The sequence below is a fragment of the Caretta caretta genome, chromosome 17 (assembly GCF_965140235.1).
Source record: "Caretta caretta isolate rCarCar2 chromosome 17, rCarCar1.hap1, whole genome shotgun sequence".
NCBI lineage: Eukaryota > Metazoa > Chordata > Testudines > Cheloniidae > Caretta > Caretta caretta.
The window spans coordinates 15,009,451-15,024,239 of NC_134222.1; the positions used below are offsets into that span (position 1 = coordinate 15,009,451).

At 39.7% G+C, this 14,789-nt stretch overlaps 1 protein-coding gene across 6 annotated transcripts in view; it reads right to left on the reverse strand.

The window, feature by feature from the left end:
- AUTS2 (activator of transcription and developmental regulator AUTS2) overlaps window positions 1–14,789 on the reverse strand; it is a 986,895-nt gene that overhangs the window by 712,024 nt on the left and 260,082 nt on the right. For all 6 annotated transcript variants that reach the window (XM_048823809.2, XM_048823812.2, XM_048823810.2 and 3 more), the window contains exon 2: window positions 10,667–10,876. In XM_048823809.2, the coding sequence (XP_048679766.2) occupies window positions 10,667–10,876 (210 nt within the window). The remainder of the gene's footprint in view (window positions 1–10,666; window positions 10,877–14,789) is intronic.

The following is a 14,789-nucleotide window of genomic DNA, read 5'->3' on the forward strand; positions in this document are numbered from 1 at the left end:
TGAAAATGGTTCTGTGATGTTTGGGTTACATTCTATCTTAACTCATGCACTATTTGGTATCTTACCCTCCATTTACTCATACCAACAAGAACGCCCTGAAAAGAAACCAGAACTATATTTTTTCTCCTATTAGAGAAGAGCTTAGGGAGACAGTATATGCTCAAAAAAATTATAATTTCAGTTCCCTGGTTTTGTAGATGCCAACACTCAAGATATACCATTGCATTTTATGTCAATGTTGAAATATGGTGTTCTCATTAATGTTCCTCTTTTCAGATATTCAGGGTTCCTATTCTACACATTTGTTTGCAACAAACATTGAAATAAAATGGTCTCCCTGTTGAAAAGCATCATGTTTGACTACCTCAGAAGGTGTAGTATGAGAATATTGCATTTTAAAAAAACTTGATGCCACTAGGTGGAAGGTTGTTTTTTTTTAACTAAAACAAATGATATTAAATTTAATTTGTAATGGGAAACAAGCTTCTGAATAATTGTAATGAAGTAATTTCAACTCCAATCCTCAGCTGAGTAAAGTTTCATTTTGTGGACCCAGGAAAAAATTTAGCAGGCTGAACTACGAGACTGCCAGTTGATACCTAGGGAAATCTGCGGGTCATGGGTTGTGACTTTCCTTAAATCAAAATAAAAACCTCTTATGAAAGCATGACGACGATATCATCCTTCCTAAACTTCGGATTCAACAATTCTTTAGGAAAGAAGCCAGAGGCTAGTTCATCTCCAAGCACCTCAATAAGGATTAATTTTTGCTTTGTTCCTTATTGGTAGTATTCTTAGGAGCTTTAAAGACACCAAATCAATAGCACTGGCCATATGAAATATAGTTAATCTCCCATTGTGATACATTTAATCATATCTGCTTGCAATTCAGTTTCAGCACCAAGAGTTTAGAAAAAGGGTGGTCAACTAGGGCATGACAGCTCCTCCCTGGTCAATACACAATTAAGATAATCTTACAAACAATTCGCTGGGAAGCCCATTGTCCATTTCCCTGATAGTGTTCTACAGATAATCCATCAGACTCTGCAAGGTACTGGCCACTCTAAACACCTATTGAAGTCAATGGAAGTTTAAGGGCATTTTCGTAATGCGTAACGCATTAATATAATGGTCAAAAGAGCTTAAGGCCAGACTTTCAAGTGCTCAGTGTCCGCATCTGGGGCCAGATTTCTAAAGAAGCCCCACACCCATTATGGCTACAATTTCAAATGAGCTCGACAACTGGTGCACCCATTTTGATGCTTAAATGGGAACTGAGAGCTCTTAAAAATTTGGCTCCATTTCTGGGTGTTGAGTGCTTCTGAAAATTCCAGCCATATCATACATTATATATTCAAAACACCTTATAGGGATTATCTAACCCTCATGACATTTCTGCAAGATACCTTGGGTAAGAATTATCACCATTTTATAGAAGTGGACACTGGGACAGGAACGTGAAGAGACCTCCCCCAAGCCACACTGAGTCAGTGGAAGAATCAGGTACACAACTCAGAGGCCTTATATCTGCCAACATAGGTCTTCTTCAAAACCATACTGCTTTCCAAGCAGCAACGATATTATGGTCAATTAAAAAAGGACAGATGAACCTCCTTCTATTGTTACGAATTACACCTGATAGGACACGCACACAACTGCTGTGAATTATACCTGGTAGGACACGCACACAAATGCTACGAATTACAGCTGGTAGGACACGCACACAAATGCAATGAATTATACCTGATAGGTCACGCACAGTTTGAATCTAGGCTGAGGCACATAAACAAAGTCCACAACTGTAGAGTTCCCAAAAAACACCAAGTTTATTACGCTCGAGCGTGGTGCCCCCCTGCTAGCCAGGAGCGGACCCCGAATACAGATTATACAAAGGTTATATACTTTTTAGCAAAGCATGTTGCCCTCGTGCATCGGAAACCTTAGCCAATAAACAAACCCTTTTCTTATCTACCACCTATCCCTGCTTGGTGCATTCCTCATGCTAAACTAGTATGTTAATTGCACAGCATGGTCCTAAAGCCATGCATTAGTAACTTTTATTATCAGAATGGGAGGCCTCACATCAAAGGCCAGGAGATAGGGAGTTTAGGGACTGACAAAGAACAGATACCGGGAGTCAAGGCAGCCTGGAGACAAGGAGGAGGATTTTCACAGGAATGCAGTATCTAAGGAACACTCCTCCTGGTGCATGATGTGCTTGCTTTTAGACAATGGTGGGCCCCAAACCAAAATGGAGTCACATGTGCTAACTTTTCCTTAACACTATAGCACTGGGACAGGGAGACTTCATTTCTTTCAAGTCCTTAGTAAACACGCTCCCTGAGAATACTAAAAATGGGTTCATATCACAAAGTTCAGATCTAGCTGTGAGTTTTTGACACACTAACTTTTTGTCCCATTTCTAGATATGGCCCACCATGCTACAGGGCCTATGATCTGAAGCACACTACAAATGAAACTGTATCAAGAGACCTAGTTCCACCATCATCCAAGCCTTTAAGCACACTTGCGGGGGCATGTGAAATTATTCATCTACACTATGAAAGAGACCCATCTTGTTCACCAGGGTGGGAGACAACCATGTCGTAAGCAGGTTCTTAACCACAGTTAATCATCATCTAGATGGGGCCCTATCCTGAACTTTTTACAATATACAGTTGCCTAAATTGGAGCCTGCAGATTGATCTAGACAATTCACATGGACTTTCAATGGAAGCTGAGAGTCTGATTCCTAATGCACTTCTCTAGAGATTGGTAGCAAAATATTTACTAGCTTGATGGTGTGGCTCCAATGGGCAGACATTTTCTAGTTTGCTTATGGTCCAAGAGCCAGTACTGAGCTATAGCTCCCTGTCTTTTAAACACATGTATGCTCATTAACTGGTAAAGGCAGTGTGTGGGGGTAGAGGGGAATGTGTCCATTTCTTCCCAGTTTCATTAGTGCTGAGGGAAACATTTATCACAGAGCAGCCATTTTGAGTCGATGGCACTTCCCAGTATTTGTTTTAACCTATTTAGCAGCAATAGCCTTAGTAATCAATTTGGCTCACAATTACTATTTCAAAAGCAGCCTCATATGCAAATGAAGGGGGGCGGGAAAGCACTTTACATAGCTATATGTATATATAGCAAAAGCACTTTACATAGCATATATATAAAAACAGTAACATTGCCAGATGGTATAATACTGAACAGAATTAATTTCACACATGATGTTTTCAAGGTGTTAGAACATGTCACAGCTTCTGTTAATAAAATATCTCCCTTTCCCCTCCTCCTTTTAAACTAAGAAAATGCTAAATTCCCACTAGGCCATATTTTACATTACATGTGTTTTCAATTCTGATAAGGGCAGATGATTGCTTGCAAACCTAATTACAGTCAAATGAAAGTCTCTCAGAACCATCATTAGCAATTAGGACCTGCCAGATTTGCAGTGTATCATTTAGAGAGGTATAATTCAATTGCTCATTGAAAAATTGCAGGTGAAACTGGTGATTGTAAAGGGGGAAAAGCCTGCAACACGTCACTGCAGGCAAATCTTCAATAAAGTGGCAGCTTCTATGAACAGTTGATCAATGATTGCAGGTGTTTGCTTCAGCACGCCACAAAGCACAGCTCATCACGTTGCTTGGAAAATGTTAGCTGCATCCTGTCATCTCTTGCCTGGCTTAGTGAATGGTTCTGGATTTCACAGTGTGTCGATGTGTGTGTGTTTTTAAAAAGGAAGCCAAAGGGCCTTTCCAGGAACTTTATTAAATCTGTGTGGATGTGCAAAGCAGAACAATAGGTGCATGCAGCAATACATAATTCTTCAGTGCTTTTCACAGAATACCAAAGTCCCCTTTTATGCCCAATGAGCTCAATTATATATTATTAGGCCCCAGCAGTTGTTTGGATGCTTTTCAGCAGCTGGATGCCTTCACGACATACTGGAAATGGGGACTGTGGGTTAAGTGCAGCTGAAATTTCTGTGACCTCTGCTCAGAAGCAAACCATTCACCATCACCATCACCATCACAGTTGGTCACAAATGGTAATTTCCAAGAGGGAAGTTAGAATGGAGAAGAAATAATAGTGGAGTTTACACACGCACATACACAGAGCATGTGTGTGTGTGTAAAATAAAAGACGATCCCTTTCAAAGAAATAGTGATCAGCAGAGCAATAAAAGCCAAACCAACTACTCAACAACACTGCAATGACACAATGACGAGGGACGGGATAATGCTGAATACAGCAAGGTTTCCAGCCTGCTCAAATAAGGCATCTCACATGAAGAGGCTCTCCTTTTAAGACCCCCTTCCACACCCATGCTACTGCACAACTTGTACTGACAAATGGGCCATTCTTTTCAGTATTTGCCCCCATATAGATTCTTCTACACCCCTACCCCACAACTGCACCCTTCACCTACTGCCTAGTCCTCCTCCCATTCAGAAATTCTTCCTCCTTAATCCCAACTATCTGCAAAGGACACCTTAAATCTTAAAATAGATTTAACCTTCTATTATCTCCCTCTCCCATTATGTTATTACGTCCAATTGATGTGCGTGCACAGCTCACTGTTACCTGTATGTTGTCTACTCCTTACCCTGTAAAGTGGGTTTTAACTGCTGTAATCTAAATTTTCCACAATGAAAAAGTTGATTTTCCAAATGGTTAAGAAAAACTACATGCGAATGAAGCCTCCCAGCCTCACAAGAGTTGAAGCATATATATAAAAAGCATGTGATGAAGTGTTTTAGAGATGGTGTTAATAAGGTGAACTGAGAAACAAAACCAAGTAAACAGTGCCCTGTCGTGAAGTACAAAGCCAACAGGTACTGTATGCAGCTTCATTATAATAGTGCTCCCTTTATAACCTTGTTGCATGTGACATTCATTTTATTTTAACTTGTGATCACAACACAAAATATATGCCTTATAGGTTGCAACATCTGCTTTTTTAATTTAATAAAAATAGCTGTGCTCAGATTGATTAAATGAAACTACTACTTTCTTCTAAAAAGTAAAATATGCCAATTTGTATTAGGAGATTAAAGTACTATTGAATCATATTTCCTATGGGCCAAACACTGCCCATAGTTACAAAGTTGGCTTGGAAGGCTTTTATGAGTAAATGTTAGTGAACATCAATTTCACTGTATACACACAAACCAATGAAAAAACTTTCCAGTGATGACCGACATTTACAGATAGGCAAAGAAAGAAAAATGCTACTTGAAAATTTATTAAGAGTTGGATTTAAGGATATTTACTTTGTGAATGTTGACGTGACGTTGACAATTTGTGCTTTAAGGTTATAAAACTTCAATTTTTGAATTTCAGCATCTACTGTCATTAAGTAATTATTGTCCGACTCCCCTCAGTTTCATCCATCCATAATTTCCTTCAACTGTGAAAATTTCGAACTGATAAAAATGAAAAATGTTATCATATGCTGAAATTATTTAAAAAAAAAAGAAGAAAATTTCGGCCAAGCCCCATTACAAGCAGTATTACTCTCACAGCGCTCAGGGCCCGATTGTGTTGCCACTGAAGTCAAAGGCAAAACTCCCATTCATTTCACGAGTGCAAAATTAGACCCTCGCTAGGGCAGAGTCTGGCCTTCCGTATATATCTTGTATTGCAAAAACATCTATTTCCTCACCTACAGTATACTCCAAGGTGCTTCTCCTCTGATCTGCTGCTATTTTACAGTGGTGTAAGCCTATTGATTTCAATGGAATTACTCCTGATTTACACCAGTTAAGTGGAAGGAGAATCAGGACTTCACTGTTAAACATATGGTATATGTCTGCACACCATATATTGACATCCCCCATAATCTATACGAACGCATGGGTCTTCTTCCCCCTCCTCCCCCCCCCCCACACTCTTTGTGACACAGAGTCACAATTTTCAGCCAAAAACTTAAACCATTGTAGAGGGTTACATACAATACATACAGTTGCTTGTCTCAAAGCCCACCCACAATTTGATTTTCAATTAGCAGCTCTTGGAAAGGCAGTAATAAAAGCAGTTGCAAAGAGCACTCAGATGTCATTGAAAGACTGCAAACCCAAACTGTAAATAGCACATTGTAAATCGCTTGTCACCACTGTCAACTCTCGCTGGAATCACACAGCAAGTGACAATCAAACCCATCTGCTTAGCTCCCAGACCAATGCCATCACAAACCGTACAGCTATTACCAAGCTCCCCATTCTCTCTCTGTTACCTGCTATGTATAGTCTTGTTTAAGGGTGTGCAAGGAGCACTACTAACTACAAGCACAGATTAGAATGCAGAGCATGGCAACGGTTATTTCATCTTCTGCAGCAAAGATTTGTTGAACTACTAGAGCGCGCTAGTACCTTTACATCGGTGGAAAAACAAGCTGTGATTAAATCAGCAGAACAATTAATAGCAGCATGTTCTATTGTAAAGATGAAGTTGGGGGAGAGTGCCCATAAAGATCAACCACAAAAATCACTTGCTTTTTGACTTTAGGTTCCCTGGACAAAGGGGGCACCAGTCAAGGAGGTAAAGTATGTAATTCCTGAAAATAAAAAGACTTGGTAATGTCCAACGGATAAGGAGAAGGGGGACTAAGTGATTCATATACTGCGGCAACATTTAGTGGCTTCATAGAATGGAGTTTTTGAAGCATGAGCCCCAAACGGTGATATATTTATCATTTGTAGGTGCCTACTTCAGTAGCGTTTGTCTCTCTTCCTTCTCTTTCAGTTGATTGTCCCATCCCCATTAAAGCTGCTCTTCTCATCGGTCTCTCCATTTCTCCTTTTATTCGTCTTCTGCTCCTGGCACTTCTTTTTCAGGCTGCCCATTCTTAACTGCCCGTAAGCATTTGAAACGGAAATTCAAACCAGAGCACGTACCAGCGGTATTGGTAAGTGTAACAGCCCCCTGCTGCAGGTCACCCTCACGAATAGAAGCTAGGACCTTCAACTCTAATGCACAGGGCTCCCCCACTGGAGCTAAAGGCGTGACAATGTTCGAGGAGTAGGAGTGTTAGACTCTTGTATTTTATGGGGAGCAACCCCTAAAACCAGCGTGTTTCGTACTGCATGCTCTCAGGACCACATGCTCTCAGGTCTCCATTACTGGAAAGAAGGCTACAGAACCTCCTACTAGAGATGATGGAGAAAGTAATAGGTAGGAAAATTATGGTCAGGAAACTAAAATTTTTTTTTAAAAAAGATGGCTTATCTATTATCTGCAATTGCCGACTCCCACTGAGTAAAAACAATGACAAGCTGACCCACACAACTATTTTTCACAAATGCAATTCTTTTGCTCACACTCTCCCTTCCACTTATTATATTAAGCACGAAAAATACTACTAGTTAAAAACCCGGGCATTTTTGAAACATGATGATAAATATTTTTATCCATTTTCTTACTTCAAAGTGTTTGCATTTAAAATCATTTGTCAAGCTAAAAAAAACAATAAAAGTAAAAACCACACAATCCAACAACAAATTTTAAGGAAATAAAGCCTAGAAGGTTGGAAAATATATTCTGAGGAGTCTTACATTTCCATATTGCCAAGTCAAGTCTCCTTCAGGCACGTAATATGTGTATTTACAAAAAGCAGAGTCCTTTTCCTAGTAAAAAATTTTCACATTTTCTGGATTTTAATAAACTTGTAGGCACTGTAACCTAGCTGGATAAATACCTGCATGAACACTGCAAGGTTTTCTTCCAAAAACTAATTAGCAGCCCTTATGATAGTTGACTTGAATGAAATCCATTTGATGAGAGCACTTCATCTTGTAAATCCTACATGTGAGAGTTACATTCAGCTGATAACAGATTTCACAGAAGCATGTCAGCCAGGCTGTTAACCACCACTGAAACAGTGAACAATCTCAAGGTATGCAACACTTCCCAACAGGGCTGTACTGTAGCCAGAATTTCACTCCAACATGGGAGTGCAAGTGACGACATCAAGATTGTATCATTTTGCACCCATGTAACATGCACATCTGGGACAATTCAGCATTTCTTGTTGAAATGCAAGATAAATACATTTTACTAATGACGCCCACACACACAAAATAGCCCTAACAAAGCAGATCCCCCACAGCCCTTAGATTATCTTCTCACTAGTATGCCCATATCCTTACTTCTCTGCCAATTTTAAAATCAATGGGCCCTATTTCCTCTCATTCTGATGTGACTGTAATACTATTGACTTCAGTGGTGTGAATCACTCTCATCCAAAAACCCCAGGAGACCAACTGACTGCTGGGAAAGGCCCCAGTGCTGGCTGGGGAAATTAGAATAAGGGTGTATGATTGTGAAGTGGTGCGGGAAGAGAGGATGCTTCATTAATACAGAAAACAAAACTGCATTTGGAACCTTTCCTTTGCCTAGTTTCTGTAAGTTGTTTACTACTTGCAGAAACACAAAAAAAAGAAGGAAAGATATGCAGGATTGAATGCCTCTGGGTAGGTCTTCTTAAATAAGCTTTGCCATCTTTTCAATGACCCTTCTCTCTCAGTTTAAGCGCTAAAATCACTGGATTTGTCAGCCCCTAAACTGCTTATGAGAGTGTGTTCTTATCTGAAGAGATGTACCTCAATCACATGCATTAATTGATATTGGGTAGGATACTTTATTCCTTCTCACTCTGTCTTTTCTCAATCTTATCCCTCTGGAATTAAGATCAGATTTACCAGCTAAAAGTGAAACCATTTTCCACGACATCTGTCAGCTCAATAGCTTCCAAGTCGGTAGATATTTATCTTAAAAAAAAACAACACAAAAACAAACCACCACTTCACTACAACCTCATAAATAACCTCCATCAGCAGCTAGGCTGACTCTTTCATTGCTTAAGAGCCCAGTAGAAGGTTTGCATCTGATAATATGCGATAACATGGGAATCAAATGATGTAAGAAGTCAAGTTTTATGAAGATGATGCACACTGTAGACACTTAAAATAACTAGATCCTCTTACAAGGAACAGAGTCAGAAATTAGTGTCAGAACATAGAAAATGCTTCTCTTCCTCTTCAATCCTTCAACGCACAATTTTAAGTCCCGACTGAGTTTTCAACTCTTCTTAATGAACAGCTCTGTTGTGGAAACTGCCGATTCAAATTTTAAGATAGCAATATCTACTCCAAACAACACAATAGCTGCATCAGCTTTATTAAAGACAATTCACCAACTTTCAAAATAAAAAAAATTAAAAAATAAAAGATAAAATAGTATGCATGCCAAACAGGCATTTTAAGTTGCCCTCTGTGCTGAAACACTCCTCTCTAACTACCTTAGCTCTAAACATCGTAAGTTTAAAAATACTGCAAATGATTTTTTAATCTATATTTACAACTTTGATTACTAAAAATGAATAAATAGTCAATTTACTTTTACTAACACTTTATTTACTCTTTGAGCTTCCCTCAGCTCAGACAATGAACGTCACCTTTGCCTATAGTCATTTCCACTTTCAGGTTCTCAGTTCTGCATCATTTAGGTTACAAACACTGCAAAGAAGGGCTTAGTCGTTTACTGTTTTCATTAGAATTAAAAACCAACAGGGAAAGAATTGTATTAATCTTAGGTAAAAGCTTGTTTTTAATCACAGATAAGTTTAGGACAAATTTGAACTTGTATTGTCTCTTAACTCTGCCATTTTCCAGTTTGACAGGCAAATTAGCATGATATTTTTATACACAATATACGAAAGCATCCAAAGGATTAGCCTTCCATACATAACTGATAGAAATACAAAAGGATATATGCGGGACATATATATTTCTCATCAAAAAAAGCTTTGGAAGGAAAGCTTTTTGGGTGGGGGCGTTTTACTGCCCCCTCCCCCCATATCACACCTGACACTAAGGTTTTTTTCTTTTTTACATGAGGAACAGACTTTTCTACAGATTGTTGAATTCTGAGCCCAAGTTGCCAGGCTCCAGCACTGTCATCCTGGATGCTGTGCACTCATTCATTTCCTCACCTGTGAGCCACAGCTACTGCCGTAAGAATAGCACTGTAAGGTAGGTGTGAAGTTCTTGCTCAGGGGAATGGTGATTAGTAACCCAAAAGAGTACACACTAGTACCACAGACACTCTACAAATTAGCTCCTTGTACAGTAATCAGTCTTCCAGTTCCATTTGTCTTGATTAGTAGCTCCCCTTCTAACAATTACCTTACCTTGCCCTTGTTATTCAGAGGGAGTCTCATGCTTCTGTGTACAAAAGCTCAAGTGAACAGAAGCATATTCATACTACAGAGTCATCCTGATTACCGCTGGCTTCTCTGCTGCCCTGAGACGCTGCACTCCCCTGCCTTGCCAGTCTCACGGCCTGCCCAAGTGAGGCTCTGTAGCTTAAGAGAAGAACTTGCAGCCTCCTGCATTCTTGCTCCTCGCCTAGCACCTGGAGTCATTACACAGGTCTCCTTTCCTCACATTCCATCTAACATTCCCACTCAGTGTACCTCTCCTCCTACCAGATAAGCTAGCTGTAAATGAAAAAGAAAACACCAGGTGGCCCAACAATAAGGCAACCGGAAAGTGGTTAAAAGCAGCATAAGACCCGCCCAGATCTAGCATATTCCACGTACTATACATGAAGTGAAGATATCCAACCCTTCCCCCCCAACAAATAACTTGTCTCCCACCTGTTTGAGCCCCTTCAGTAATTTCTTCCTTTTCCCAAGGTGTTGACAAAGATTGCGGTCATTTTCCCGGTCCGAGCTGTACTGGTGATGGTTAAGTCTGTGCTTTTTTGGATGGTACGACAGCCCATTGGTAAGTGCTTCCCGTTTCTTCTTGGCCAGAGGGTTCTGGTGCTTTTCCACACGTTCCTGAGGCTTCAGTGCTACGTCCTTCTGCACAAGAGGGTAAAGAGAAGGGAGGAGAGAGAGGAGAAAGAAAATACAGAATTATTGGTTGTGGTACAGGCTGGGAAATGACTTTTCATGTTAAAAAACAAGCCCATTGCATTTGTGCAGCTCTACTTCACTGAAATAGACTGGGACAGATCCACAGGCTCTCTCTGTATCCAGCGCAGTTCAGAGAAGGCACCACAAAGGAAGCAGTAAACCAACTTTGTGGGTTGATGATCATCAAGCCACCAACCATTGGTCCAGGAACAACTCAGGGAAGCCTCTGGGTTGCTCTAAATTCTACCAGCTACAACGGCCTGCCCGAAAGGGCTGTTCTGCCAGGCAGGGATCACCAAGTGCATCAGCTAAATCCCCCAGCCCTGGCCACATCAGGGGCTGCATGGGGCCCCAGCACAGAAGGAACTGCACTGACTCTGTGCTGTGGAGAGAGTTTGTATATGTTGCGAATCTCCAGCTGGCTGACTGAACTGACTTTGGCAAGGCTGCTCTGAATCTCCACAGAAGTGCAAAGCAGCTTTAATTTGGATCTAATGGGTTCTCTCTCAACCAAAGAACTTTAAGTGTAGAATAAAATTGCAAGGCTACTGGAATTGAGGGTTCAGATACATCAAGTGTCATTACTCATTAAAATGTTACATGACTCACTCTCAGCACACACATATATACCCCCATCCAACCCTGTCTCTTGGCTTGAGTTCATCAGCACCAATATTTGCAAACACAACCCATTTACCAACTGCTTGTACATTTATTAAGTCATGTGCTTATAATGCTTAAATTAACAAACACCACGTTTTTTAAAGCAGTCTCTAGACTTTCAAATTTCTTTAGGCACATTTATATTTGGGCCCAAAGCAAAACAAAGGCCTGATCCAAAGCCCATTGGAGTGAATGGGGGTCTTTGCAATTACTTCAGTGCGCTTTCAGTAAGGCCCACCTGAACCACCCACCCACACAAGTGTCTGGGGAAGTTTACATCTAGATCCAAACTTTGTAACTGGCCCCTACCGCTGCCATTTGCATGATCATCTCTTGGCTGGAGACACCCTCAGATCCTTGGTAATAATCAAATTTGGATGCAAATTTTGTGGCTCAAGCCCACCACTAATTGTTTCCCTATAAACTTTAGACTATATGAGCCTTTTATTTTTAAATAGGTTTGGAAAGATTAGTTTTTACAGTTAATGTTGAACTCACCAAACACGCACAAACCAACCAAAATATATATTTCCATCGACAATAATCTAAATTTAGAGACAAAGAAAGAAAAATTATATTTGAGAACTTTTTATTAGAGTTTAATTTTAGGATTTTGTATGTTTTGACGTGACGTTGACAATTTGTGTTTTATTGTTAAAGCTTTAACTTTTTATATCTCAATGTCTAGTCATTAAATAATTGTCTGACCCTTCTCATTATCTCAATTGGATATAATTACCCACAGTCTTGAAATAGATAAATATATAAATAAATAGATAAAAATAAATGCTTAAAAACAGATATTTGTCAAAATTAAAAAATAAAAATTTATAGAAATAAAATTAAAAAATAAAAATTGAATTCTGCCAAGTCTATTTAGACAACATAACACTGAGCATACTCTGCTAACACATCAGGCTGAGTGGACCTTGAGCACCCACAGGAAAAGCTACCAGCCTTCGGACCTCAGTTCATTGTAACTTCAACATTACAACTGCTGATGGAACAAGCTGGGAATGAAAGGTAGAGCATGAGAAAGCTCTCCAGTGCTGTTGGTCCTCTTAGCACATGCAGGTCCGGAACCAGAAGAAGAAAATACCACAGACTCTGCCAAAAATATTGTATAAGAAGCCAGACAAATTTTCCTGACCTGGATCAGTGAACATAGTACACACCTCATCATCCATTTGCCTTTTGTTAGAAAACTCCCTCTAAATGCTTACCTCACAGAATGTATACCTAAAATCATTAACAGAGTTAGTTAAAGTGGAGGCGGTCACTATTCAACTTTGATATTGAAAAGAACAGGGAGCATTTTACAGTCATTAGAGAGGACTAAGAGCAAGGACTCAGGTTCTATTCCCAGGTCTGCCATTCACTTAAGGCACCTTAAGTTCCTTAGCTTCTCTGTGTCTCAGTTTTATCCATTTGTTATTATCCATTGCAGAGGAGAGTTAGTAGCCTTAATCCATGTTTGTGAAAAAGCTTTAAGATCAAGGCACTTCACCTCTCTGTGCTTTAGTCTCCCCATCCCTCCTCTGTGTATAGAGCTTTCAGAACCACTGAAGAAAAGCATCACATACAGACTTGGCAGAATTCAATTTCTAAAAAAAATAATTTTGACGAATACCACCAACATTTAATTTTTTTTTAAAAGCTTCAAAATAATCTATTTAAATGTTCACAGTTGGAGAATGAAGGAGGGTCAGAATAATTATTTAATGACCGTAGATGTTGAGATTCAGAAAATTAAAGCATTATAACCATTACAACACAAATTGTCAACATCACACATCAAAACATACCAAGTCAATATCCTTAAATTAAACACTAACAAGTTCTCAGGCAAAGAAAGAAAAACGCTGCTTGCTCATCTGTAAATTTCTGCTATCATGGATGGATATTTTTATCAGTTGGCGTGTGTACGTTGAAAATCGACATCTACCACTAAAAATCTAACCCTCCCAAGCCTAATTACAGTGCAGCTAGGTCATTATTATTAATATGGAATAAGTGAAAAGTGTTACCTTGTCTTCCCATTCCCACTAAAATAACGTCCCCTTGCCTAAGAGGTCATGTTTTGACCGATATTTTTCCACAGATTGTTAAGGTCAGATCCTCAGCTGATATAAATCAGCATAATTCCATTGACTTCAGGAGTACTATAACGAGTTGGTGAATAGATTTTAAACTCAAAAGGTACCATCATCATCATCTGGTCTGTTCTTCTGCATTACTCAGGGTAGAGAACCTCACCCAGTATTTCCAGCATTGAGCTCAGTCATTTGTGGTTGAACTGTACTGAAATAGTCTGACAAACTCTTTTAGTAAAGCCATATTTTCCACAGACCCCCCCCTTCACATTAAGTGGACGTGCCAGAATTACAATTCATATGCTGTAATGCACTGAAACAAAAAGGTACTTCATTATGAAGGAAGCTATGCTATAGCTGAGCTCACAATCACACTTTATTCTGTGAAGTCAGCATAAAAATCTACTGGTTTATGAGGAGCACTTACACAAACCCAATTGTATTTGTACCCAGGGACTTTGTTAGGCTACCGGATTTAGTGTTTGTGCCTTAAAACCACTATCAGGACCCACTGTAAATTCCAAAGGGAGTTTGGAGGGAGAGAGAGGGGAGAGACTTTTGTGGGAAAAATATTCTCCTAATGGCGAGAAAGCTTCTGCAGGAATGTTTCCATGGCTAAGAATCTAAATGCAACAGTGGCTGAATTCCAAACTTATAAAATGTCTCGAGGGTCTAATACTTCTATCAAGAAGTGACTAACTCCCATTAGCATTAATGAGAGCTGCTGGATGGGCCATAATTCCCTGCTGCTCTGAAGGGTAGCCCAGATACAGTTGGGTTAAATCTTTTAAACCACCTCCCTCACATATCTGTGCTAAATTTGCCAACAATTCTGTTGAGTTTAGAGCCATCACTATGCAGAGTCTAGTTAGTTTATTATTTGGAGTGGGATATACCTGTAAGGGCATCTCTCAGTGTACACCCAAGAAAAGTGAACACATGGGACCTTAAGTTTTTGGGGCCAGGTCATGACCTAATTCTCAGACAGGAGATAATGCTGCATTCCCCAAAATAAGTGATATGCTCTGCTCACTGCTAGAAAGAGACAAAAGCAACGCATACATGCAGCTCGCAGTTACAAATCATGAAGTGGGTCTCACTTC